Source organism: Bos grunniens, chromosome 1 (genome assembly GCF_055505025.1).
Source record: "Bos grunniens cultivar Pamir isolate PY7600 chromosome 1, Bosgru_T2T1.0, whole genome shotgun sequence".
Taxonomy (NCBI): domain Eukaryota; kingdom Metazoa; phylum Chordata; class Mammalia; order Artiodactyla; family Bovidae; genus Bos; species Bos grunniens.
In genome coordinates, this window is record NC_141165.1 from 20716801 (window position 1) to 20743738 (window position 26938).

Here is a 26938-nt window from a genome sequence, read left to right on the forward strand (position 1 = left end):
TATGTGATTGCTGTTGAAACTAAAAAGCTACTGTCAAAGCATGAAAGCAGCCACAGACAATATGTAAATGAAAAAAAACTATGGCTGTGTTCCACTACAACCTTAGGTGTGAAACAGGGGACCTTGTGGACTTGGCATGTGGGTGATGGTTTGCTGTCCCCTGTATTAGTAGTACTCAATATTACAAAGCCAGTCAGAAAAGGAGCTCATTTTCACATCCAGCTCTATGACTCCAAAGTCCATGTTCTGTCCTCCACACATCTTGAAACAGAGATAAACCTTGCAGTTCTAATTTTCTGTTTACCCCATGAAGACCCAGACCAAGAATAATATTTGAATATGGTGGATTCAAAAGAATATAGGATAAGGAAAGTACGGGATAAAGAAAAGTACACAGCCACAAAACAATGCCTCCCACATAAGTACATTAAGAACTGTAATTCCCTGTCAAAAAACCAGAGAATTACTCATTGAAATCTTACTTGTCTTGTTTCTGGTACAAAGTTGCAAGTGCCTCAAGTTCGCGAGCAGTATGTGGATGGTCTGCACCGTAGGCGTTTTCTGAGATCTCCAGTGCTTGTTTATACAGCTGTTCTGCATTGCCAAACTTCTTCCACTGCACATACACACTTGCGAGTTGGTGGAGAGACTGAGCTACTTGTGGGTGATCTGGATCTAAAGCTGTTTCTCGAATTTCCAGAGACCTCTGCAAAGGCACAACAGCCTGGGGAATAAAAAGGTTAAAGACCAATTAATGTGAGTGAAATCCTGTAAGATTTGCCATCTCGTTAGCACAACAAATGAAAGCTACATCAATTCCTAGGGAGGAGAAAAGAGTAAACATCAAGACCCACACAGTCTCTAACTCCCTGCTGAAGTTACCTGACTGAGAAGGCCTAGATCCTTGAGAAATCGCCCCAGGGTTTCATAAAGGTCAGCTAAGCAAACCATGCTCTCTTCGCCTTCACAGTTTTTCTCATACTGCTTCAATGAATCAAAGTATTCTGCTGCCATTGCGCTTTTGTCTTTGCCAACAAACTGCCAGTAACTCAGCAACTCAGCAAAATGTCCTCTGTTTCAACAAATAACAGTAATATAATGAAAAAGAAACGTTAAACCCCACTACTGAGTGAAGATGCCACAAATTCATATCAAGCTACTGACAGTGTATTAGGAGGCCAGTCCAGTGTAGTGCGGTAAAGGTGTAAACTGGGCCTGCCATCTGAGTCCACAGCACTCTCGCTGTGTTCTCTCTTACCTCATCATTCTCGACTGCAGAAGGAGCACACCGATATCACCTGCCTCAAGTGTTGCTTTAAGGAGATTATGGCATGTAGCACGTACTCCATAGTGTTGGCTGTTACCATTAATACCATTATGATTATTCACCAACGGAACCCTATCATAATCCTGTTTAGACTTTTTATGATATGCAGTCAACTGCTGAATTCACCCCAAAATTATTTTAAATGATGGAAATACGAACAGAAGAAACAAAGCACAGGCAAGCTGTCAGAATACCTGCTTTGTATTTTCATCAAGGGATGGAATGATAAAAGTAAGCTTATTCATCTCTAGATGGTATTAAGTAGGATGGAGAGCTGTTAAACTAAAGGATGAATCTCATTTTAAATCATGAAAAACTGGATGGAGACCAGAAATAATTTATGAGCTGCAACAAAGAAATTTGAGAGAGATCATTAAGGAACAAAACAAATTATGCAGCTAAGTTATGAGAAGTGTCTAAATTTCTAGGTGAGACAGAGGTGGGGCTTAGAGGTCAGAAGGTTGGCTCATAAAAAGGTGATTCTGCAAGAGGCAAATTCAGACACACCAGGAGATAACAATGAGACATAAAGGATTTCCCTGGTGGCCAGTGGTTAAGACTTGGCGCTTCCACTGCACCGTGTGTGGGTTTGACCTCTGGTAAGAGAAATAAGATCCCACATGCCACACAGTACAGCCAAAAAGATAGAATAAAACCTTAAAAAAGATTATTATAAAAAAAGGGTAATCCTTTCTTTAAATTCTGACACCAGTCCAATCCTATGAAGAGCCCAAAGTCTGGTTTGAAGGCTACACTTTAAAATACTTGGATGCCCTAAGAGGTAGACATCATGAACCTCCTCTCTGGGTGGTCTGGATTTAAACCTGCTTCGGTGAAAGATTAAGATACAAAGCTATCTCAAGAGCATTCCAGCTCTGATTTTATAAAAACAATACTCTATTTTTTTTGTTTGGGCTTCCTTGGTGGCACGGATGGTAAAGAATCTGCCTGTAATGTGGGAGACTTTGGTTCGATCCCTGGGTTGGGAAGATTCCCTGGAGGAAGGCATGGCAACCCACTTCAGTTTTCTTGCCTGGGAATCCCCATGGACAGAGGAGCCTGGTGGGCTACAGTCCATGAGGTTGCAAAGAGTTAGACATGACTGAGTGACTAAGCACAGCACAGTATCTTTTTTGTTTACCTCTTGGAAAAAGTAGACGTGGCAATTTGCAAACTGTTTAAAATTTCTCCCACATTGTTTTATATTACGGTTACCACTGAAAGTGGACTAATTTTTAAATGAAGAATGCCATTTTCCCATTACACTGAACAACTGTTTGAATCTGTTTTTCTGGGGAAAGATGTCCTACAAATAAGTTTTTTACCTTTTATAGAGGTTTTGAGATACAAAGAGGTTAAGAAGACAATCATGCAGCTTCTGTTTACTTCCCTGCTGCTGGAAAAGCCAAGGCAGTTCATCTGCACTCCTCCAAGTCACTCGGTCCTGACTATTAGAAAAGAAGGGACAACATTCAGTAGTACTGTCCCACAGTGAGATTGCTTCAACAGACTACTGGCAAATGTTAAAGGAGGAGATATATATTTGATATATATCCTATCCCTGACTCTATGAATAATACTGAGAAAATTAGGTAAAAATCAGAAACTTTATAAACCTAACTATGGAAATAAAGTAATATTCAGGACCACTGATCAAACTCTATAGGTATTTTCCTACACCTATAGAGTAGGCACTGAACTATTAAAAAAACCATCAATGGACACAAATTGAATTATCACAAAAAAAAAAAATCAATGGACACAACTGTACACACCCAGGTATTTACAGACACACACATATTTTTAAACTACTTAAACTATTTAACTAGAATAAAATAAAAGTAATAAAATGATCCTGCATTGATTTCACTTAAATCTTCAGCATAATATTAAAAGACTGACTTGCATAATTATATGTTTGTTCTTTTGGCATTAACAGGAGAGGATTTAACCTTTAAAATAATAAGTAAATTTTTATACATTAAGTTATTCTAAGAAAGAAAAAAGTAAGGACACAGAGGTGCAGTGTGTTGCAGAAGCTAAGAACAACAAAATGCACGTTTGTAATACCTTAGCTGCATGGTAAAGTAGTTGGTTAGCTTTTGTCTATATGAAGCAATAATGGTGGGGCTTTCCATGTATTCTAGTCTCACTGTTTCCCAAGCCTATGGAGGAAAAGAAAAAATATTACAGTCTATTTTCTGTAAGTCACTGTACATCTAACAGTGAATTTTTAAAATGAAATTTATAATTATTTCAATTTATAGTTGTATAATAGCATTAGAATATTTAAAAATTCAGTATATATTTATGTGACAACTGACATGAGAATTCTTGTTAGAACTCAAAATATAATACAATTCAAACTTTTAGTGAATATATTAAAAATCTGAAATGTGAACTGCAAAAGTACTAAAAGCAGCAAGCTATATTTAGGTGATATATTAATACTACAAAGGAGAAAGATAAGCCTGTGAAATTACAAATATTCCACACCTACATATAACACAGCATACTCAAATGAAAGAATTTATTTACATTAGTTTACGTATGTAAATTAACCATGGCATTGAAGGGCTTCCCAGGTGGCATTAGTGGTAAAGAACCTGCCTGCTAATGCAAGAGACTTAAGAGATGTGGATTCAAGGGAAGATACCCTGGAGAAGGGGATGGCAACTCATTCCTATATTCTTGCCTGGAAAATTCCATGGACAGAGGAGTCTGGTGGGCTACAGTCCAGGGGGTTGTAAAGAATTGGACAGGACCGAACACACACACACACACGTACTCAATCCTAGAGAATGTTCCATGTGCACTTGAACAGAATGTGTATTCTGCTATTTTTGATGTAATGTCTTGAAAGTATCAACTAAGTCTAACTATTATATTGTATCATTTTGGCTGCCTGTTGCTTTACTGATTTTCTGTCTCAAAGATCTGTCCATTGATGTGAGTCAAGTATTAAAGTCTCCTACTATTATTGTATTCCCATCAATTTATCCCTTTATGTCTGTTAGTATTTATGTATTTAGTTGCTCCTATATTGACTGAATATATGTTGATGAGTGTGCTATCATCTCCTTATATTGATCCTTTTATCATAATATAGTATCCTTCTTTATCTCTCTTAATAACCTTTGACTTAAAGTCTATTTTGTCTGATATGAATGTTGTAACCCCTGCTTTCTTGTCATTTCCATTTGTTTGAAATGGTTTTTTCCATCCTCTCACTTTCAATCTGTGTGTATCATTTGCCCTAAAATGAGTCTCTTGTAGGCAGCATATTCTAGACTCTTTTTTTTAATCCTTTCTGCGACTATGTGTCTTTTGATTTGAGCATCCAGTCCATTGTCATTTAAAGTAATTATTAATAGAAATGTATTTATTATTATTTTAAATCATGTTTTTCCATGGTTTTATATTTCTTCTTTGTTCCTTTCTTTTTCTTTTTCCTTTTGGGGTTTGATGATTTTCTTTTGCATTATGCTTATCTTCTCTTCTTTTTGGTTTTTGTAAATCTATTATATGTTTGTGATTTGTGGTTACCCTATGTTTCATGTATGCTAACCCCTTTCCTATATCTGCTTGCCTTAGACTGGTAGTTGTACGGCTCAAACACATTCATTCTAGGAAAAAAAAAAATCTATATTTTCTTATGCTCATCCCCCACATTTTATGATCTTGATGTCCTCTTTTATATCTTAATGTTTGTCCTTTTGCTGTTTGTTGTGGTTATCACCACTTTGACAGAAATTTTTAAATATCTGTGTACCAGTGGTTCAGTGGTAAATTTGCCTGCCAATGCATGAGACACAGGTTCATTCCCTGAGTTGGGGAGATCCCCTGGAGAAGGTAATGGCAACCCACTCCAGTATTCTTGCCTGGGAAATCCATGGACAGAGGAGCCTGGCGGGCTATAGTCAATGAGATCGCAGAAGAGTTGGACATGACTTGGTGACTAAATAACAAACCAGCTTATTTAAATGATTTACTTTCCAATTGTGGCTTTCTTTTCCCTATTGATTCTTACTTCTCTCCTATTTAGATAAGACCTTTCAATATTTCCTTTAGGATGGGTTTAGTATTGCTGTTTTTTTTTTTTTTTTTTTTTTAGTTTTTGCTCATCTGAAAAGTTCTAAATGATAATCTTGGAGGGTAGAGTATCCTAGGCTACAGATTTTTCTGTTTTAGGACTTTGAATATATTTTGTCATTCTATTCTGGCCTGTGATGTTTCCGTAGAGAAATCAGCTGATAGCCTTATGGGGATTCCCTTATAATTAACTCTTTGTTTTTCTCTTGCTTCCTTTAGTACCTTCTCTTTATATTTTGTTGTTATTCAGTTGATAAGTCATGTCTGACTCTGCAACCACATGAACTGCAGCATGCCAGGCTTTCCCATCCTTCACTATTTGCCAGAGTTGGTTCAAACCCATGTCCATTGAGTCAGTGATGCCATCCAACCATCTCATTCTCTGTCACCCCCTTATTCTCTTGCACTCTTTATGTTTAACTTTTGCCATTTTTTTTAATTATAGTATGTCTTAATATAGGTCTGTTTGGGTTTATCTTGTTTGGGACCCTCTGTGCCTCCTGTACACAGGAAGATATGTTTCTTTCTTTAGGTTTGGGAAATTTTCAGGCATAATTTCTTCAAATATATTTTCAATTCCCCTTCTCTCTTTCTTCTCCTTCTGGGATCCCTATTATGTATAGACTGACATGCTTTCATAGTATCCCATAGGTCTCTTATATTGCTTTTTTTTTTATTATTCATTTGGTTTTCTGTCTGCTGTTCTGATAGGGTGATTTCCATTATTCTATCTTCCAGATCACTTATTCATTCTTCTGCATTATTTATTCTGCTATTCATTGCCTTTAGCTCAGCTTTCATTTCAGCAAGTGAATTTTCTAATTTTTCTTGGCTCCTCCTTCTAGTTTCTAGTCTCTTTTTACAGTAACCTACATTACTATGAATAGTCCTTTTTAATTCCTTCAGTATTTTCATTATCTTGTTGTTTCAGTGTCTATTAGATTGAAGAAGTCTGTCTCATTGTTTGTTCTTTCAGGGGAATCTCTTGATCTTATTTGGGAGTGGTTCCTCTGCTTCATTTTACTTATATTTCTCTAACTCTATGGATTTAGGAGAAACAGTTATCTACTGTGGTCTTGGAGGACCATTTTTATGTGGGAGCATCCCTGTGTAGCCTGTGTGGACTTAATATTTTTTGGTATGAGGGCCATAAGAGAATACTAGGAACAATTACAGGTCAACAAATTCAACAACTTAGAAGAAATGGACAACTTTCTAGAAACATACAATCCAGCAAAACTGAATCAAGAAGAAATAAATAACTTGAACAGGCCAACAACTAGAAGTAAAACAGAATCTGTAATTTATAAACTCCTTACAAACAAAAGTCCAAGGCCAGATAGCTTCACAAGTGAATTCTACCAAACATACAAGGAAGAACTTATACCAGTCTTTCCTAAACTCTTCTAAAAGACTGAAGAGAAAGGTACATTCCCAAAGAAACTCTATGAAGCCACCATCACCTTGATACCACACCAGACACTTCTGAAAAAGAAAATTATAGGCCATCTTTGATGAATGTAGTTGCAAAAATTCTTAACAACATATTAATAAACTGAATTCAACGATACATAAAGATCATACACCACCACAACCAAGATGGATTCATCCCAGAGTCATAAGGATGATTTAATATATGCAAATTAATTAATGTAATATACCACATCAACAAAAAAAAAGACAACACATGATCATCTCAATAAAGGCAGAAAAAGTATTTGAGAAAATTCAACATCCATCTATGATAAAAACTCTTACCAAAGTAGATCCAAAGGGAACATATCTCAGCATAATAAAAGCTATTTATTACAGGCCCACAGCCAGTATAATACTCAATGGTGAAAAGATGAAAGCCTTCTCACTAAAATCTGGAAGAAGACAAAGATGCCCACTCTCCTCACTTCTCTTAAACATAGTATTTGAAGTCCTAGCCACAGCAATCAGACAAAAAAAAAAAAAAAAAAGTAAAAGGTATTCAAATTGGTAGGGAAGAGTTAAAATTGTCATTATATGCAGATGACATGATACTGCATATAGAAAACTTTAAAAACTCCACACAAAAACTACTAGAACAGATAAATGAATTCAGGAAGATAGTAGGATATAAGATTAACATAAAGAAATCAGTTGTATTTCTTTACACTAAAAATGAAATATTAGAGAATGTAAAAAAATATTCCTTTTAAAGTCATAGCAAAAAATAAAATACTTAGGAGTAAATCTTACCAAAGAGGTGAAAGACTTATATGCTGAGAGCAAAAAACATTAATAAAGGAAACAATATGATTCAAAAAAATAGAAGATATCCCATGCTCTTGGATTGGAAGAATTAATATTGTTAAAATGGACATACTATGCAAAGCAAACTATAGATTTAATGTGATCCCTACCAAATTACCCATGACATTTTTCACAAAACTAGAACGAATGACCTAAAATTTATATGGAAACATAAAAAGACACAGAATTGACAAACAATCCTTAGGAAAAAGAACAAAGCAGGAGGCATAACCCCCCAAGACTTCAGACAATACTACAAAGCTATAGCAATCAAAACAGCATGGTATTGGCACAAAAACAGACCTATGGAACAATGGAATAAAATAGCCAAGAAAAACCCACACACCTACTGTCAATTAATTTTTGACAAAGGGAACAAAAAAATACAATGGAGAAAAGACAGTCTTTTCAGCAAGTGGTGTTAGCAAAGCTGTACAGCTGCATGTAAATCAGTGAAGTTAAAACTCATCCTCCCACCATACACAAAAACAAACTCAAAATGACTTAAAGACTTAAATATAAGACATGACACTATAAAACTCATAGAAGAGAACATAGGCAAAACATTCTCTGACATAAATTGTACCAATGTTTTCTTAGGTCAGTCTCCCAAGGCAATAGAAATAAAAGCAAAACTAAACCAACAGGGTTTAATCAAATCATAAACAAACAGACAAACAAAGGGAGAATATATTTGCAAATGATGTGACCAACAGAGGTTTAGTTTCCAAAATATACCAACAGATCATACAACTCAATAACAAAAAACCAAACAACCCAATCAAGAAATGAGCAGAAGACCTAAGTAGATATATCTCCAAAGAAGACATACAGATGGTGAATAGGCATATAACAAGATACTCATTATTGCTAATTTTTAGAGAAATGTAAATTGAAACTATAGTGAGGTACCATCTCACACCAGTCAGAATGGCCATCATTAAAGTCTACAAATAACAAATGTTGGAGAGGGTGTAGAGAAAAGGGAACCCTCCCATAGTGCTGGTAGGGATGTAAGCTGGTATAGCCACTATGGAAAACAGCATGGAGGTTTCTTTAAAAATTAAAAATAAAGTAATCATAAGAGCTGGCAATTCCACTCTTGGCATTTATCCAGAAAAAACTGTAATTCAAAAAGATACATGCACTTCTGTGTTCATGGTAGTTCTCTTTACAATAGCCAAGACATGGAAAAAACCTAAATGTCCATCAATAGGAGAACAGATGAAAAATACAATGTACATATATGCAATGGAATATTTATTCAGCCATAAATAAAAGAATAAAATACAGCATGGATGGACCTAGTGATTTTCATACTAAGCGAAGTCAGAAAAAGACAAACTGTATGATTACCACTTACATGTGGAATCTAAAATATGGCACAAATGAACATATCTATGAAACAGAATCACAGACACAGAAAACAAATTTGTGTTTTCCAAGGAGAAGGGGTAGTTGGGGAGGGAAGGATTGGGAATTTGGGATTAACTGATGCAAATTATGCGGTACAAAAAAAGAGTTATATTAGTCATTATTTACTAGGTGCTAGAAATCATGTTTAGAACTTCACCAGGACCAATTAATTATTCACCATTTCAGTTAACTATCTTCACAACCCCGAGGTAAGCTGAAAACATCTGCCCAAGGCTCAGAGAGCTTGCCCAGGGTTACATTAAGCTGTAAAGAGCTGGGCTGTGAACTGAGGCAGAGTGACAGAACCCAAGCTCTTAAAACATGTATACTACACCAACAATACAATGAAACATAAAATTGAAAAAACGTTTTTCTCTTTCAGAAAAAACTACCTTTTAAAGTAATAGCCATTTCATAAAGGTATTTACTTCATAAGAATATTAGCCAAATTTTGTATCTAACCTAAAATTACTGGAAAAATATCTGTAATGCCAAATGAGATTTCAATTTTGTCTTTTAATTAAAATATTTGAAGTAATATGGTATTATATACCATAATACACATGCGATGATATGTAGACATTTCAATAAGTGAAAAAACCTTACTAAGATAACATTTACCTGTAGATGTTGAAACTTGAGCAAACCACAACCATAAGTCAACAAACACATTTTGTGTAAACTGTGAATAAGGGAGGTCAAGACAGTCCAGGACATCTCAGGATAGAGTTCCATCAATTCTGACTCATTCACACCATTGTGACTAATATTTACAAGGCAGAGAATCTAGGTAGATAAAATAAATTAACAGTGATTATACAGTACCTCTATTGTTAACTAATAGCCATTAAAATGTCCATAATTCTTTTAAGCTTATTAACTTATTCAAATTTATCATTCAAGTGATTTAATAAACCAAGAAACAGATTTCTTAAAACACACTTTCCAAAAGACACTAATCAAGAATAAGACAGTGTACATATAAAATGTAGCATGCCAAAGATAGCATACATATAGAAAAAGTAAACTAATTAAAGAGTTCCAATTCTGGGAAGATGGTGGAAGAAAACAACCCTCTTAGTACAAATGCCTCTCAATATCAGATAACAACAAGTAAAAAAACATTTCTAAAATCATAACTGAACCTTCAGAAAAGAAAGGGAAATCCCCCAAGTATCCCAAATAGGAAACTGAAAATTTAGATAGATAAATAGCAGAACAAGAAGACAAGGAAGGAAGCTTGTGGGCTTAGAGGTAGAATGAAAAGTCCAGGAGGGAGGAGGGTTCAGGATGGGGAACATGTGTATACCTGTGGCGGATTCATGTTGATATACAGCAAAACCAATACAATATTGTAAAATTTTAAAATTAAATTAAATTAAAAAAAAAAAGAAAAGTCCAACCTACAGGAAACCCCCCAGCCCAGCTGAGAAATAAACACAAAAATGGATCCAGGTTAAAACTATAAGGGCTCAGCAAGGTTGTTAGTGAATTTCCAAAAACTAAGTTGAATAACCAGCAACAAAAAAGTTTTACAAGTTATTTTAACTACTACAGAGTCATTAGAAACAAATTTTAACAAAAGATGTTCAAAACTTTTATGGGAAAGAAGATAAAATGTGATTTGAAAATCATTCAAGAAGATGACTAAATAAATGGAGAACTATCTAGCTTTTCATGAAGGAGAAGATATAAGATAATTTTCCCCAAATTAGCCTCTAAATTCAGTGCAATTCCAATTAAAATTGCATATTGAATTTCCATGGCACTTGCTGAGCCAACTCTAAAGATACACATGGGAAATGAGCCAAGATAACTATGAAAAATATTAAGAAGGGGTTTGCCCAATGAAATATCAAAGCTTACTTTTAAGTTCTAATAATTAAGACAATGGTATTGATAAAGAATAGTAAATTGGAACAGAAGAGCCTAGAAACAGACTCATGTTTATATATGAGCTTGATACCTGAGAGGTGGCATTCCAAATCAGTAGAAAAGATATATAAAATAAAATGAACAATTAACTAGCTATATTTTAAAAGATTAAGAATTAGGCTCCTGGGAATTCCCTGAAGTATCCCAGGTTCAATTCCTGGTCAGGGAACTAAAATCCTGCAAGCTGTGCAGTGTGGCAAAAAAAAAAAAAAAAAGTATATTCCTTCCTCACACAATAAATAAAAATATGTAATGTACATTAAGGACTTACACATGAAGAACAAAATTATAAAATATTTTGAAGGGAAAAATATGAAATCATTTTTATGACAGCAAAGGATTTTAAAAAATTAGATAAACAGGCATAAACCATAAAAGAAACTATGGATAAATTTCACTTTATTAAAACAAAACTTTGTATAATGATGTCATAAGGTTAAAACACAAGAACAGGGAAGACATTAATTTGTAAACTCTGTAACAAAGAATTTGTATTCAATATGCAGAACCTTTAAAAACTAACAGATCAACAAGAAAAAGTCAACTCAGTTAAAAAATGGGTAAAGGACCTGACCCAGCAATTCACAGAAGATGAAACAAGAATAGCCAAGAAGCATGAAAAGATGAAAAGTCTCCATGATAATCAGGAAAATGAAGATTCCCTGAGATATCACTTCTGGTCATAAGCACGCTATGGCAGTGGGTATAGTATATGCTTGAAACATATTTAACATTACAGGGATTTACCATTTACTTTAATTCACACACAAATGCAAACATGGCAAAATAATCTTCCCTTTATAAGTTTGTTACATTTTACCTGTTTCATTAGTTCTTTATCTGTATCATTTGCCAAGGACTCCTGGATAGATTGCAGAACAAGTCTATATAATGAAACAGTATCTTGACACTGGAAACACTGAAGAAGGATTTTATCTAAATTGCCTGCTCTCCCAGCACTGTTGGAATTGAGAATAGATTTAATTTCTTACAGTCTGACAACAACTGAATAATTGGGGGTAAATAAAAACAATGCTCTACTTTATCTTTTTTTATACTGTTCAACTGGTAACAACAGGAATTCGATAAAACATGGCCCAGGAAAATGTTAGTTTTATAGGACTGCTAGAATCATCAGAGTTATTTTAGTATACCATTTAATTCAATGCAATAAACATATGCTGGGAATTAACTATGTATCAAGTAATTACTGCACACTATGAAACATAAAAATAAGACATGGTACATCTAGATGCACGCCACCTACATACAGGAAGCAAGAAAATAATTACAAATAAGTATTATTAGTTAGCCATGCAAACTAAATTTAAACAAACAGAACCAGAAGTTAAGAAAACATCAGCTTAAAGAAAACAGTAGATAGGGTTTGTTTGAAAACATTACATAATATTTACCAGTAGTTTCTTTTTTTAATATGTAAAGAATGGTGAAAAAATAAAAAATGGTCCATAGTCCCTCTTAAAAGAGATTACTTGAAAAAATACGAAATGCATGACTTAACACTTTTGTACTCATGCAAGCCACTGCTGTTCTCAGATTCACTGCTATAACTCTGGGGACAGGGGGAGGGGTCAGTGAAAATATCACAGCCAATTCAAAGTTTTGAAAGATTTTTTTCATTTCAAATTTGGTGCTTCAGGTGAGAATGTGGAATTGAGAGACAACGGTACTAGTTTCAGTTTCCCCAGTATGAATTGTTCTAGGATTACAACCTACTCTGATGAATACCAAAACAAGTATTAGTCTTTTTTTTTTTAACCTCTGGTTTCAAACAGACAAAGTAAGGTGAGGCTGTCCTGAAGAAGTAAAAGTAGTAAAACTCTCTACTGCTTATATAAAGGCACATTACAAATGAATGTCTAAAATAGACGTCTCTGCTGTAAGATGAAACGTTTATCAGGATGTGGGAACAGAGACAATTAAAAATTCCCACCAATATACCTATCTACTGATATTGAAAGACACCTGAAATAACACTTTTTATGCCTCATTTGCCTCCTCACTTTCCCAAAACTACAGGCCTCAAGGTGACAATTTAGAACAAAGATGGCCTTCTTTTGCAGCCCCAAGTTGAGAAAAGGTTAGTGTGATGAAAACCAGACAAATATATCCAACAAGTTCTGATATTCACGGGCTAGCAATTTTCAGTCGTCACATTATCATGGATGTCAAGCTACAGTATCACAGTCAAGTCATAGTATCACAGTTAGAACACCAGAATCTTAGTGGCCTGAGAGATTGCCATAATGGTCAGTTCTGTTTCACACAGTGAGGAAGCATTCTGCAGCAAACACAAAATTGCTGAAGATGACATAAAATAACTACCACTTACCGTGCAATCATTTTGCCGAAAAGAGTGACGTAAAGAGCATTGCAGGTTGTAGCAGAACGACAGTGTCGTTCTAGCTTCTTTTCCTGTACCAGTTAACCAAAAAAACAAAACAAAACAAAAATACAAAACCACCCTGGAATTAAGTGGCCTTTACAACTGAGCCATCAGCAAATGTCCCTGAAGAAATAACACAGTTCCTGCCACCTCATCAGTGGCATCACTGCTGTGTTGTGGTAAGCTACAAGTGCTGTCAACATTCAAATGCTTTTTCACTTTTAAAATACTGCTTAATATAATATAGTAAAGTAAGCCTTAAGACCAAAGTATTTTTTTATTGCTTGTTCTATATCTGTTATTAGTTTAAGGGTAAATGCATTTAACAAAGTAATAACTAAATTCCAATTTTCCTTGGAACCACATAGAGTTCCTATATTGAATTTTAAGTCTCATATAAGGTATTTTTTTTAAATAAAAAAGCTATAGAGAGTAAAAGAGAGCAGCATAATTAAAAATACTTACCTGCTCTTTACTCAATTTAATGTCTACAGAGTGGCATTCTGCAATTATAATAGATTTTGCATCTTTTGGATTTAAAGGGTCAAGATGAAGTGTAGGCCACAGCCTTTTATTTAAAGAAAAAGAAAAATGAAATTCTTTTCTAATGAAACAACAAAGCTTCCCATAATACAAATCAAAGTCCATTATAAGAATTAATTTTTTATACTACCTTCATAAAATTAATCATAGTAAGTAATATTATTTCCTTTATACATGTTATAATATGCATGTCATTACTTTTAGCAATTAATCACAACAAACACTGTTATAAGATAAAAGCTTATATATTGACTGTAAACTGGTAAAACATTTCTAGTTCTATGTTCTATATGATCAGTAAAATAACATCAGTATTGGTACCTATGAGGAATAGTGCCAGACATAGTCTTTGACCAAACATTACTTGTAATTCAGTCAAATTTAATCACCCTATAACATCCATTCTCAATGAAGTGCTGAAATTCTTTGTTGGAGAAGGGAAATCTTACGCTTTTTATAAACCACAAATCTGCGCTTTATACATAAAAAGTGTAAGATTTCCCCTCCCCAGCAAGCTAGTGAAGGTGATGGAATTCCAGCTTAGCTATTTCAAATCCTAAAGGATGGTGCTGTTAAGGTGTTGCACTCAATATGCCAGCAAATTTGGAAAACTCAGCAGTGGCCACAGACTGAAAAATGTCAGTTTTCACTCCAATCCCAAAGAAAGGCAATGCCAAAGAATGTTCAAACTACTGTACAATTACGCTCATTTCACATGCCAGCAAGATTATGCTCAAAATCCTTCAAGCTAGGCTTCAACAGTATAGGACCAAGAACTTCCAGATGTACAAGCTGGATTTAGAAAGGGCAGAGGAATCAGAGATCAAATATCCAACATCCATTGGCTCATAGAAAAAGCAAGAGAGTTCCAAAATAACATCTATTTCTGTTTCATTGACTAGGCTAAAGCCATTGACTGTGTGGATCACAACAAACTGTGGAAAATGTTTAAAGAGATGGAAATACCAGACCACCTTATCTGCCTTCTGAGAAACCTGTATGCAGGTCAAGAAGCAACAGTTAGAACTGGACATGGGACAACAGATTGGTTAAAAATTAGGAAAGGAGTCCATCAAGTCTATATATTGTCACGCAGCTTATTTAACTTACATGCAGAGTACATCATGCAAAATGCCAGGCTGCATGACTCACAAGCTGGAATCCAGATTGCTGGGAGAAATATCAATAACCTCAGATATACAGATGACACCACCCTAATGCAGAAAGCAAAGAGGAACTAAAGAACATCTTGAGGAAGGTGAAAGAGTGATAAAGCTGGCTTCAAACTCAACTTTCAAAAAACCAAGATCATAGCATCTGGGCCCATCACTTCATGGCAAACACCTGGGGAAAAAGTGGAAACAGTGACAGGTTTTATTTTCTTGGGCTCCAAAATCACTGTGGACAGTGACTGCAGCCACAAAATTACACTTGCTCCTTGGAAGAAAAACTATGACAAACCTAGACTACATATTAAAAAGCAGAAACATCACTTTGCCAGCAAAGGTCCATATAGTCAAAGCTATGCTTTTTCCAATAGCCATGTATGGGTATGAGTCATGTTTCTCACAGCTGGTGAGACATATTTCTATCTCTGCATTTTAAACCAAAATTGTCAGCAAAAGGACCCAATTGCACTGAGTATACTTTTAATCTTTGCAAGAAAGCTGAGTGTTGAAGAATTGATGCTTTCAAATTGTGGTGCCAGAGAAGACTCTTGAGAGTCCTTGGACAGCAAGGAGATCAAAGCAGTCAATCCCAAAGGAAATCAACCCTGAATATTCATTGGAAGGACTGAAGCTGAAGCTCCAATACTTTGGCTACCTGATGGAAAGTGCCAACTCACTGGAAAAGACCCTGATGCTAGAAAAGATTGAAGGCAAGAGGAGAAGGGAGACACAGAGGATGAGATGGTTCAGTGGTATCACTGACTCAATCAATGGGTGTGAGTTTGAGCAAACTCTAGGAGATAGTGAAGAACGGGGAAGCCTGGTATGTTGCAGTCCATGGGGTTGCAAAGAGTCAGACATGACTTAGCAGCTGAACAACAAATACACATATATCTGTTTATCTTCATGAATTTATGTATGGTATATGTGTGATATTAAAATTTCTTGGTAGGGAGGTGATTAGGAAAAGCATTACTAAAAATGCTCCCGGGGTAGAGAGACAAAAATAGATTGAGAAACACCACTTCACAGAACTCAACCACTGCATCCCTTTTTAAGTTTTGGACTTGCATTTCAGGATCGCAGATGGCTAGTCTTATTTTTCTGGGCCCAGCTCTTCCCTTGTTTTCCTCACCCATAAATTTAACTGCCTACCAGACAGAAATCACCAATTGGAGCTATAATTGACAACTCAAACAAACCATGTCTGAAAACAAAACTCATGACCTTTCCTCCACAAACCTGCCTGTCCTCTGTGTTTCCCATCTTAGTTCATGGAACCACAATTTACTTTATTTCTCAAGCCAGAAACCTAGGGGCCATCCTAGTCTTCTCCCTCACATCTCAGATCTAATTTCCCACAAAATGCTATAGATTGCATCCTTTTCCTGAATTTGTCCATTTCTCCCTATCCTCACTCCCACTTACATGAAAAACATGAGAAATAATCACGTATCAAAAACCTTTCTTTCTACTTAAAATATTTCATGTAACCAGAAATAACTAATGTTAGCAGCTTACCTCCACGCTGGAGGGCATGTTTCTACATTCACAGAAACAATTACTCTTACATTCACAGGCAGGGGATCTATCAGCCATTTCATGTGTTTTTCAACTTGCTTAAAATATAAAAACAATTTATATAAAAACAATAATAATTCCATCTATTAATTTAGAATATTTCAAAAGCTTTCCAATTAAAATGAAATTCTCATTATAGTTCTCATTAAGGGTAAAATCTTACTTGGGGATTATTTATCGCAGAATATTAGAAGTGGCAAAACACTACCATCACTGATCCGAATTATGGGCATGCAAGGAAATGTCAAAGCCCTAAAACTATATCAAAATGAACAATGTTTGCTAACTGTAAAAATATAGTTGGTCCTTCCCAACAAGATACTAGTGTCTACTGGCATATATATATATATGTATGTGTGTGTGTGTTTCTGTATTATCCACAGGCTTCCTCTCTATAAATTAAGCAGAAATAAAAGAAACAAAATCAACATTTTTTTCTCACAAACATGATTTAAACATCTGTCATTACTGATACTTTTGTCTCTTTCTGAGTGTATCAACAGGTTGCAAAGTGAAAACATACCTGAATTTGATCTATAGAATCAATAATGATGATGATGCTGCCTTGATGACGGGCAGAGAGTTTTTCCAGCCAACGTGGAAATTCTTCCAAAAGCTTAGCAGGATCCAATGTCAGAGCAGATACTGACCAAGAATGCTGCATCAACTACAAGGTGAGAACATATACAAATTAAAGTAGCTACACTTTATCACACAGCTGGTGAGAAATATTTCTGTCTCTGCATTTTAAACCAAAATTGTCACCAGAAGGACCCAATAGCATTGAATATACTTTTAACCTTATGCAAAACCAAAACAAATGGGTAATACCGAAAATTAGTTTATCATCAGATCCTCAGGCCAGACAACTTCTGAATCTAAATAAAAATTGTAGTAACTCCAAAAATGGTATATTCTACCTTTAGAGTCAGTCGTTTAATAATCAAGGAAGCCTCTGAGCTGGTTGACATGGGCCTCCCCACAAAATGAGAAAGAATTAGTGTGTTAGGGGAATTCTTCTGTTGTAATTGGATCCTGAAAGAAAAAGACCTTTTGTAAGACTGATAAACCTCCTTTACTGTCAACAAAAAAGAATTCACAATGCATTAAGCATCAATTGCTACCTGTTAGTAATTACAAGATCAGTTAATTTTGAATTAATATGGGAAATTTCCATTTTTACTCCACTTTTAGATTCTTTTAAATAAACCATTAAAAATTATAGCTTCATTTTATTTACAAATTGATGTGACTAATGTTAATTAAAACATTTGAGGTTAAAGTATTAGTAAAATGAACATTAACCTAGGAAGAAAGTTTCTATGGTAAGTACAAAAATAATATTTTGAAGTATAACTTTGACTAAAAGGGCAATAAAAAGGAAATAACATATGATAATTCCTCAATGTAAATAATAACTATGAATGAAAGAAAATGTTCTTACCTCTTGTTTTTAAATAACATGATGAACTAAAATAAGAGTTTATTAGCTTAAATGAACCTTAGTCCATAATTTAAAGAACCAGTTTTACATTCATAGTAAAGATTATCCTTTATTTTGATATCTTTATGATTTATTTCACTCTAAATAGTGTGTCTTATTTCAAATATTTAAAATCCCAATGAATCTTTAAAGATGAGCCCAGTAACTGAAAATAAAGGTACATGCCTCTGTAATTCACCTAATTCCCTGTCACACTGACCACTCCCTTCAGTTCAGTTCAACTGCTCAGTCCAACTCTGTGACCCCATGGACTGCAGCATGCCAGGCTTCCCTGTCAATCACCAACTCTTAGAGCTTGCTCAAGCTCATGTCCATTGAGTTGTTGATGCCATCCATCTTATCCTTTGTCATCCGCTTCTCCTGCCTTCAAACTTCCCCAGCATTAGGGTCTTTTCCAATGAGTCAGTTCTTTGAATCAGGTGGCCAAAGTATTGGAGCTTCAGCTTTAGAATCAGTCCTCACAATGAATATTCGGGATTGATCTCCTTTAGGATTGACCGGTTTGATCTCCTTGCTGTCCAAGGGACTCTCAAGAGTCTTCTCCAACACCACAGTTCAAAAGCATCAATTTTTCAGTGCTCAGCTTTCTTTATGGTCCAAATATCACATCCATACATGACTACTGGAAAAACCATAGCTTTGACTAGACAGACCTTTGTCAACAAAGTAATGTCTCTGCTTTTTAATATGCTGTCTAGGTTGGTCATAGCTTTTCTTCCAAGGAACAAACATCTTTTAATTTTGTGGCTGCAGTCATCATCTGCAGTGATTTTAGAGGCCAAGAAAATAAAGTCTGTCACTGTTTCCATTGTTTCCCCATTTATTTTCCATGAAGTGATGGGACCAGATGCCAAGATATTAGTTTTCTGAATATTGAGTTTTAAGCCACATTTTTTACTCCCTCTTTCACTTTCATCAAGAGGCTCTTTAGTTCCTCTTAGCTTTCTGCCATAAGGGTGGTGTGATCTGCATATCGGAGGTTATTGATATTGATATTAACCACTCCCTTAGCTCTGACCTATATAATTTATGTGGGCTTCCCTGGTGGCTTAGTGGTAAAGAACCAGCCAGCCAGTGCAGGAGACTCAAGAGATGCCAGTTCGATCCGAGTTGGGAAGATCCCCTGGAGAGGGGAATGGCAACCCACTCCACTATTCTTGCCTGGGAAATCCCATGGACCGAGGAGCCTGACAGGCTACAATCCATGAGGTCACAAAAGAGTCAGACTTAACGACTAAACAACAACATAATTTATGTACACAATCACAAATGCTATTCCTTTCTCATTCTGTATCTTCCCTCTAACATTCAAGTTGTATATTTCTCAGGGCATGAGTCTGTTATTTTACTCTTTTTGCTTTTTTAATATTCAATACAGGCCCTGCAGGAAGGTAGACATGCAATAATTCACTTTGTTGAATGAATTCAGTAGTTCAAATGATGACAACAATAACTGTTTAATTGCACTGTATCATACCACTTTGATAAAAGAAGGGACTTTCCAGAGCCTGGTCCTCCAGATACAAGAAGGGGTGGAATTGGTGCTGGTGCTGCCACAAGATCATTAAGGCGCTGGTAGTACTAGAAATAAAAATGAATGTAAATTGTAAATTGTGAAGAAGAACATGCCTCTTCAAATACTAAATAGAGTCAATTTCCAATTATCCTCTGAAATCAGTGGAGAAAAGCTGCAAGAAAAAATGAAATCTAGCTCTGTGAAGAATACCGTTGATAGCTTGATAGGGATTGCATTGAATCTATAAATTGCTTTGGGTAGTATACTCATTTTCACTATATTGATTCTTCCAATCCATGAACATGGAATATTTCTCCATCTATTAATGTCCTCTTTGATTTCTTTCACCAGTATTTTATAGTTTTCTATATACAGGTCTTTAGTTTCTTTAGGTAGATATATTCCTAAGTATTTTATTCTTTCCATTGCAATGGTGAATGGAATTCTTTCCTTAATTTCTCTTTCTGTTTTCTCATTATTACTGTATAGGAATGCAAGGGATTTCTGTGTGTTGATTTTATATCCTGCAACTTTACTATAATCATTGATTAGTTCTAGTAATTTTCTGGTGGAGTCTTTAGGGTTTTCTATGTAGAGGATCATGTCATCTGCAAATAGTGAGAGTTTTACTTCTTCTTTTCCAGTTTGGATTCCTTTTATTTCTTTTTCTGCTCTGATTGCTGTGGCCAAAACTTCCAAAACTATGTTGAATAGTAATGGTGAAAGTGGGCACCCTTGTCTTGTTCCTGACTTTAGAGGAAATGCTTTCAATTTTTCACCATTGAGGATAATGTTTGCTGTGGGTTTGTCATATATATAGCTTCACAGAGCTAGAACAAATAATTTCACAATTTGTATGGAAATACAAAAAACCTCGATTAGCCAAAGCTATCTTGAGAAAGAAGAATGGAACTGGAGGAATCAACCTACCTGACTTCAGGCTCTACTACAAAGCCACAGTCATCAAGACAGTATGGTACTGGCACAAAGACAGAAATATAGATCAATGGAACAAAATAGAAAGCCCAGAGATAAATCCACGCACATATGGACACCTTATCTTTGACAAAGGAGGAAAGAATATACAATGGATTAAAGACAATCTCTTTAACAAGTGGTGCTGGGAAAACTGGTCAACCACTTGTAAAAGAATGAAACTAGAACACTTTCTAACACCATACACAAAAATAAACTCAAAATGGATTAAAGATCTAAACGTAAGACCAGAAATTATAAAACTCCTAGAGGAGAACATAGGCAAAACACTCTCCGACATACATCACAGCAGGATCCTCTATGACCCACCTCCCAGAATATTGGATATAAAAGCAAAAATAAACAAATGGAACCTAGTTAAACTTAAAAGCTTCTGCACAACAAAGGAAACTATTAGCAAGGTGAAAAGACAGCCTTCAGAATGGGAGAAAATAATAGCAAATGAAGCAACTGACAAACAACTAATCTCAAAAATATACAAGCAACTCCTACAGCTCAATTCCAGAAAAATAAATGACCCAATCAAAAAATGGGCCAAAGAACTAAATAGACATTTCTCCAAAGAAGACATACAGATGGCTAACAACACATGAAAAGATGCTCAACATCACTCATTATCAGAGAAATACAAATCAAAACCACTATGAGGTACCATTTCACACCAGTCAGAATGGCTGCGATCCAAAAGTCTACAAATAATAAATGCTGGAGAGGGTGTGGAGAAAAGGGAACCCTCTTACACTGTTGGTGGGAATGCAAACTAGTACAGCCACTATGGAGAACAGTGTGGAGATTCCTTAAAAAACCGGAAATAGAACTGCCTTATGATCCAGCAATCCCACTGCTGGGCATACACACTGAGGAAGCCAGAAGGGAAAGAGACACGTGTACCCCAATGTTCATCGCAGCACTGTTTATAATAGCCAGGACATGGAAGCAACCTAGATGTCCATCAGCAGATGAATGGATAAAAAAGCTATGGTACATATACACAATGGAGTATTACTCAGCCATTAAAAAGAATTCATTTGAATCAGTTCTAATGAGATGGATGAAACTGGAGCCTATTATACAGAGTGAAGTAAGCCAGAAAGCAAAACACCAATATAGTATACTAACACATATATATGGAATTTAGAAAGATGGTAACAATAACCCTGTATACGAGACAGCAAAAGAGACAGTGATGTATAGAACAGTCTTATGGACTCTGTGGGAGAGGGAGAGGGTGGGAAGATTTGGGAGAATGGCATTGAAACATCTGTACTATCATGTATGAAACGAGTCGCCAGTCCAGGTTCAGTGCATGGTACTGGATGCTCGGGGCTGGTGCACTGGGACGACCCAGAGGGATGGTATGGGGAGGGAGGAGGCAGGAGGGTTCAGGATGGGGAACACATGTATACCTGTGGCAGATTCATTTCGATATTTGGCAAAACCAATACAATATTGTAAAGTTTAAAAATAAAATAAAATTTAAAAAAAAAAGAAAAAATGAAATCTACTTTTAATCAGTAAGTACCCTCATAACTGCTTATTTTTATGATTGGTTAAATATGTCCAAAGGAGTAAACTAAGAATGGGCCCCAATTTCTTCTGCTACAGTATTAATGTAAATTAATGGATGAGGGGCAGCCTTTCAGATCACTTTGGGGCTTTGCACCATTCAGATGTTCTGCAGAATGTTGCAGGGAGGCTACTGTATTACCCTGAGCTCCTGAACCTTGAAAAGAACCACAGAAGACCTTGAGGGAATCATCAGCAGGCATCCTATATCTCCTGGTCAGAAGAACACCTGTTCTGAAGACCATCTCAGTTTCCAAGGATTCCTGAGAAACAATGAGAAGGTCTTATCTGAAGCCTTGGAGTCACCGAACTCACTACAGAGAATCAAGTTAGGACAGGCCACCTAAGATCTTTTTGAAATTGAGTGAATTCTATGCAAAGCCCAAGAACTCTTATTTCCGAGGCCATCCCAGATAGGAAAACTTGGTTCAGAGCTGAAAAGGAACTTGCTCAGAAAACTGCAACATCTCAGTTGTTATAAAGGAATTTCCAAAGTCATCTTGAGGGTTAGGATGTTAAGTGTACCAGTGGTGTAAATGATAACTGATGAGGAATCAAAAGAATGTGTAATAAGCAGTTTGTGTGAGCTTTAGGGTAGCAGAGATTTCTAGCAATTACAATAAATAATTACTTAGTATAGTTTTTCAATCAGTTTTTCTGTTTGTCATATCATATTTCCCAGGAATTCAAATATTTCTGATAGAAATGATGCTTCTCAAGAAACAAAGGGCTTATTTGATTTATGACCTCATAAACCTCGTAAATTGTTAGGTTATATGACCTAACAATTTAGTTCATGGCCCCACCTAAAGTCTAGGTGGCTTAAAGTGGTAAAGAATCTGCCTGCCAATGCAGGAGACTCAGGAGACCTGGGTTCAATCTGTAGATCAGGAAGATCCCCTGCAGGAGGAAATGGCAACCCACTCTAGTATTCTTGCCTGGAGAATCCCATGGACAGAGGAGCCTGGCAGGCTACAATCGATAGGGTAGCAAAGAGTCAGATACTACTGAGCACGTACACGAAGTCTTTTTATAGACCTGTGTTTCCCACATTAAGACTCCTTGCCACACAAGAAAGCATGGGATTTATAGCCAGAAGATCTAGGTTAAAATCTTACATCTGCAATCTACACTCTGTAGGCTCATAGGCAAACTGTAATCTGAACCTTAGGTTCTTCAATTATAAAATAGTGATATCTTGCCTTCCTTATGAAATAACAATTTAACATTACCATGTGATGGGTACCGTGTCAAGTGCTTTATGTGCAAGATCTGGTTTAGTCCCCCCAACAACCATGTGAGGTAGGTTCTATAGTCATCCTCATTTTATACACAAGAAAGTCAAAGCTTAGAGCTAAGTTGCTTGGTCAAAAGCCATAGTGAGGAAACAGTGGAACCAAGACATAAAACTGACAGTCTAAATTATAAAAGCCATTAAAAGTTCTATAAAAAAAAATAGCTGTTAGTGACAGTTACTGTAATATTAAGATATTCTTTTATTAATTTTTAAATATTGTGTTTTTTAAACTTGAAGATAGATTCTTTGTACACTTCTAGTCTTGTTTATTCGCTTAGATATTTAAAGATGCTGAAGGACAGATCTGCCTATTGCGTTAACTACTCTGCTTTGTTTTCTGGATGTTTGATATTTTGATTCCTCTAGGAACTGGAAGAATAGATAGCCTGACTATTTTTATCAGGTTTCCTAGGCATATTATCTTAGAAAATTGCAGACAGTAGCATAATAAACATGTAGTTGATAAATCCTAATCTGTAACTAGGGCTTCCCAGGTGGCACTAGTGGTAAAGAACCCAGCTGCCAATGCAGGAGACATAAGAGACGTGGGTTCAATCCCTAGGTTGGGAAGATCCCTTGGAGGAAGGCATGGCAACCCACGTCAGTATTCTTGCCTGAAGAATCCCATGGACAGAGGAGCCTGGTGGGCTATGGCAAATAGGCTTGCAAACAGTCAGACATGACTGAAGTGACTTTGCACACAAGCACAATCTGTAAGTAAACATGTTTGATGTTCATAAGTATATTTGAATCTCACTTTTTTTCACATGATACAAACCTAAGCACATGTCTCAACATGGATAATTGAGCCATCAGGAAGTTATTAACACAGTCCTTAACCTTGACTATAATTAGATTAAACCACAATTACATTACAGCTTTTAAGTGCAACTGATTTTTGTTGGAACTGTAAACCAAATGCTTACTTTCTCGAATCCCAACTCATGGGCTGAATTTGAAGCTTGCTGAAAAGCTTCCATTTGCTCTTGTTCATCATGTATGTCCCACAGAACATCACCAAAATCATCTTCTTCTGGAATAGAATCTTCACTGCCCAAATCCTTGGTGTCTAGGTCTGTGTTTTCAAAGCCCAGGATGTCCTGAACACCAAGAGCAAGCACACAAAAGTGAATGAAGGTGGGGAGGGAGGAGGGAGGAGGGTTCAGGATGGGGAACACATGTATACCTGTGGCGGATTCATTTTGATATTTGGCAAAACTAATACAATTATGTAAAGTTTAAAAATAAAATAAAATTAGAAAAAAAAAAAAAAAAGTGAATGAAGGAAGTGAAGACCTTGTACAGTATAGTCAGCACACAGGCCTAAGGTGGCCCTCATCTACCTTGGAGGGCAAGTTCAAACCTATGGCCTTTAATGGTACCTCCAGGGATCAATTTATAACTATAAAATTAAGCAATAGTTTAAAAATAAAGGTAAAGAAATATTAGGGCTTCCTTGGTGGCTCAGACAGTAAAGAATCTGCCTGCAATGCAGGAGATTGAGGTTCAGTCCCTGGATCAGGAAGATCTCCTGAAGAAGGGAATGGCAACCCACCCCAGTATCCTTGCCTGGAGAAATCCATCAACAGAGGAAGCTGGTGGCTTAGAGTACATGGGATCACAAAGACTTGGACACAACTGAGTGACTAACAGAACAACACAAAGAAATATTAAAATAATAAAAACAAAGACCTCTCTCTTTCATTAAAGTTAGAGGGGATCTGGTTTCTGAAAAATATTACACAATAGGGTTGTATTTGGCTAGTGAACAATTTTAAAGACTGTGCTAATGTCTAAGATATATGCTGCTTTACATTTTTATAAGAATTTAATTACTAATTAGGGTTTTTTATGTTAAATATCTCTGCTGTGATATCTACTCTTTATACTAATCACTGAAAATATATTGTCCTACAAGTGATAAAGTTGGTGAGTATGTCCATTTTCATTTATTACCATTTATTCTGTTTAATTCATTTATTTCGGGGCTCACTCTTTTTCTCTAATAACATATCTCCATACTTTAACATGAGTTAATTTTTAAAAAGTAATCTAAACCCTTATTTCTCAAATAGAGTTCCCAGTACCCTGAGGGAGAGGTCAGCAGGTAAGAATAAACACAGACTAAACATCTTCTTGTGTCCATTTTACTTGAAGATAGGGAATACTTTTTATTATCATTATTAGCATTTTTGCTGATACATAATTTTGAATGATTTTTAATATTAAAAATAAAGAGGTAAATATCAAGCAAAATATTTAACTCACATAAAGTTTCAAGATAATACTGAGATATCATAGAAACTTTTAGTCTGAGATGTCTCTGAGATCCGTGACCTCAGACACACAGAGGTATGTTTTCACTCGTCTCTATGGTTAGGAGGATAGTAAAATCCATCCTGAATTTTTCTATTTACAAAAACTCAAGGTGCACACAGAACCTGAGGAGACCCTCTATTGAACAGGATGAACATTATCCCTCAAATACTTGCTTTTTACCTACCGCTTTTGTAATCCATTTTATACCTGATGGGTATTAAAGAATCAAATTGTTTGTGAGCTCAGAGATACAGATACACGGTACTGGGAATGTCACAACAATACTACAGGATGGACTCTTGCCAGAAACAAGGGCACACAACTCAAGCATTGTTTTCAAAAAAGCAAACAAGTGATTTTCTCTGGAAAACTCAATTTTGTTGAAATCAGTCAAGATATTTGAGATGAAATCTTACAGGGAATGCATATTTACCTGTTTAATAATCTTTTCTACATAAATATAGGTTTTATAGACTCCTTCTGCAGGATCTCCCAAGTGATCAATGATCTAGTGGGGGGGAAAAAAAGAAGTTTAACAACAAGAAAAAGCAATACTAACAGGACGAGGGGGTGGTACTGAACATTTTTACAGGCTTATGTGTCAGAACAGTTCTAAGTGCTCTGTGTGTATAGCTCACTTAGCCTCACAACCCTATAAGGAAGACACTGTTATTCTCTCCATTTTCTAGAAGAGGAAACTGAGGCAAGTTAAATAACTTGTCTAAGGTCACACAGGGATTTTGTGTGAACAATGTTGCAAATAAAACAAAACGTATGCCTTTTTTTTTTTTTGGTTCATGTGTTCATCTGGAAAAGTGACTGGTATTGGTGATGCCAAAACTCTGTCCAGCACCTGGTATCACCACTGAAAGTCCACTTTGTCTGGACTGATGCACACAGCTGACCATTGTGACACGAGAGAGCAGGAACCTACTAAGGACCTGGATAGGTGGGGTGGTATGTGCTGGGGCCCTGGAAGCAGCGTCTACA

At 35.9% G+C, this 26938-nt stretch overlaps 1 protein-coding gene across 4 annotated transcripts in view; it reads right to left on the reverse strand.

Annotated features, from left to right (window-relative positions):
- NPHP3 (nephrocystin 3) overlaps nucleotides 1-26938 on the reverse strand; it is a 57158-nt gene that overhangs the window by 8723 nt on the left and 21497 nt on the right. For 3 of the 4 annotated variants that reach the window (XR_015145781.1, XM_086351746.1, XM_086351821.1), the window contains 14 exons: nucleotides 26382-26456; nucleotides 24556-24729; nucleotides 19732-19835; nucleotides 17671-17785; nucleotides 17274-17417; nucleotides 16691-16788; nucleotides 13923-14025; nucleotides 13404-13486; nucleotides 11871-12009; nucleotides 9737-9901; nucleotides 3398-3492; nucleotides 2653-2775; nucleotides 883-1072; nucleotides 483-724 (listed from right to left, as the gene is read on the reverse strand). Coding sequence is in view for 2 of the 4 variants with exons in the window: in XM_086351746.1 (XP_086207872.1) it covers nucleotides 483-724; nucleotides 883-1072; nucleotides 2653-2775; nucleotides 3398-3492; nucleotides 9737-9901; nucleotides 11871-12009; nucleotides 13404-13486; nucleotides 13923-14025; nucleotides 16691-16788; nucleotides 17274-17417; nucleotides 17671-17785; nucleotides 19732-19835; nucleotides 24556-24729; nucleotides 26382-26456 (1850 nt within the window). In the remaining 2 variants the exon portion in view is untranslated. The remainder of the gene's footprint in view (nucleotides 1-482; nucleotides 725-882; nucleotides 1073-2652; nucleotides 2776-3397; nucleotides 3493-9736; nucleotides 9902-11870; nucleotides 12010-13403; nucleotides 13487-13922; nucleotides 14026-16690; nucleotides 16789-17273; nucleotides 17418-17670; nucleotides 17786-19731; nucleotides 19836-24555; nucleotides 24730-26381; nucleotides 26457-26938) is intronic. The other variant, XR_015145788.1, reaches the window with a different exon arrangement.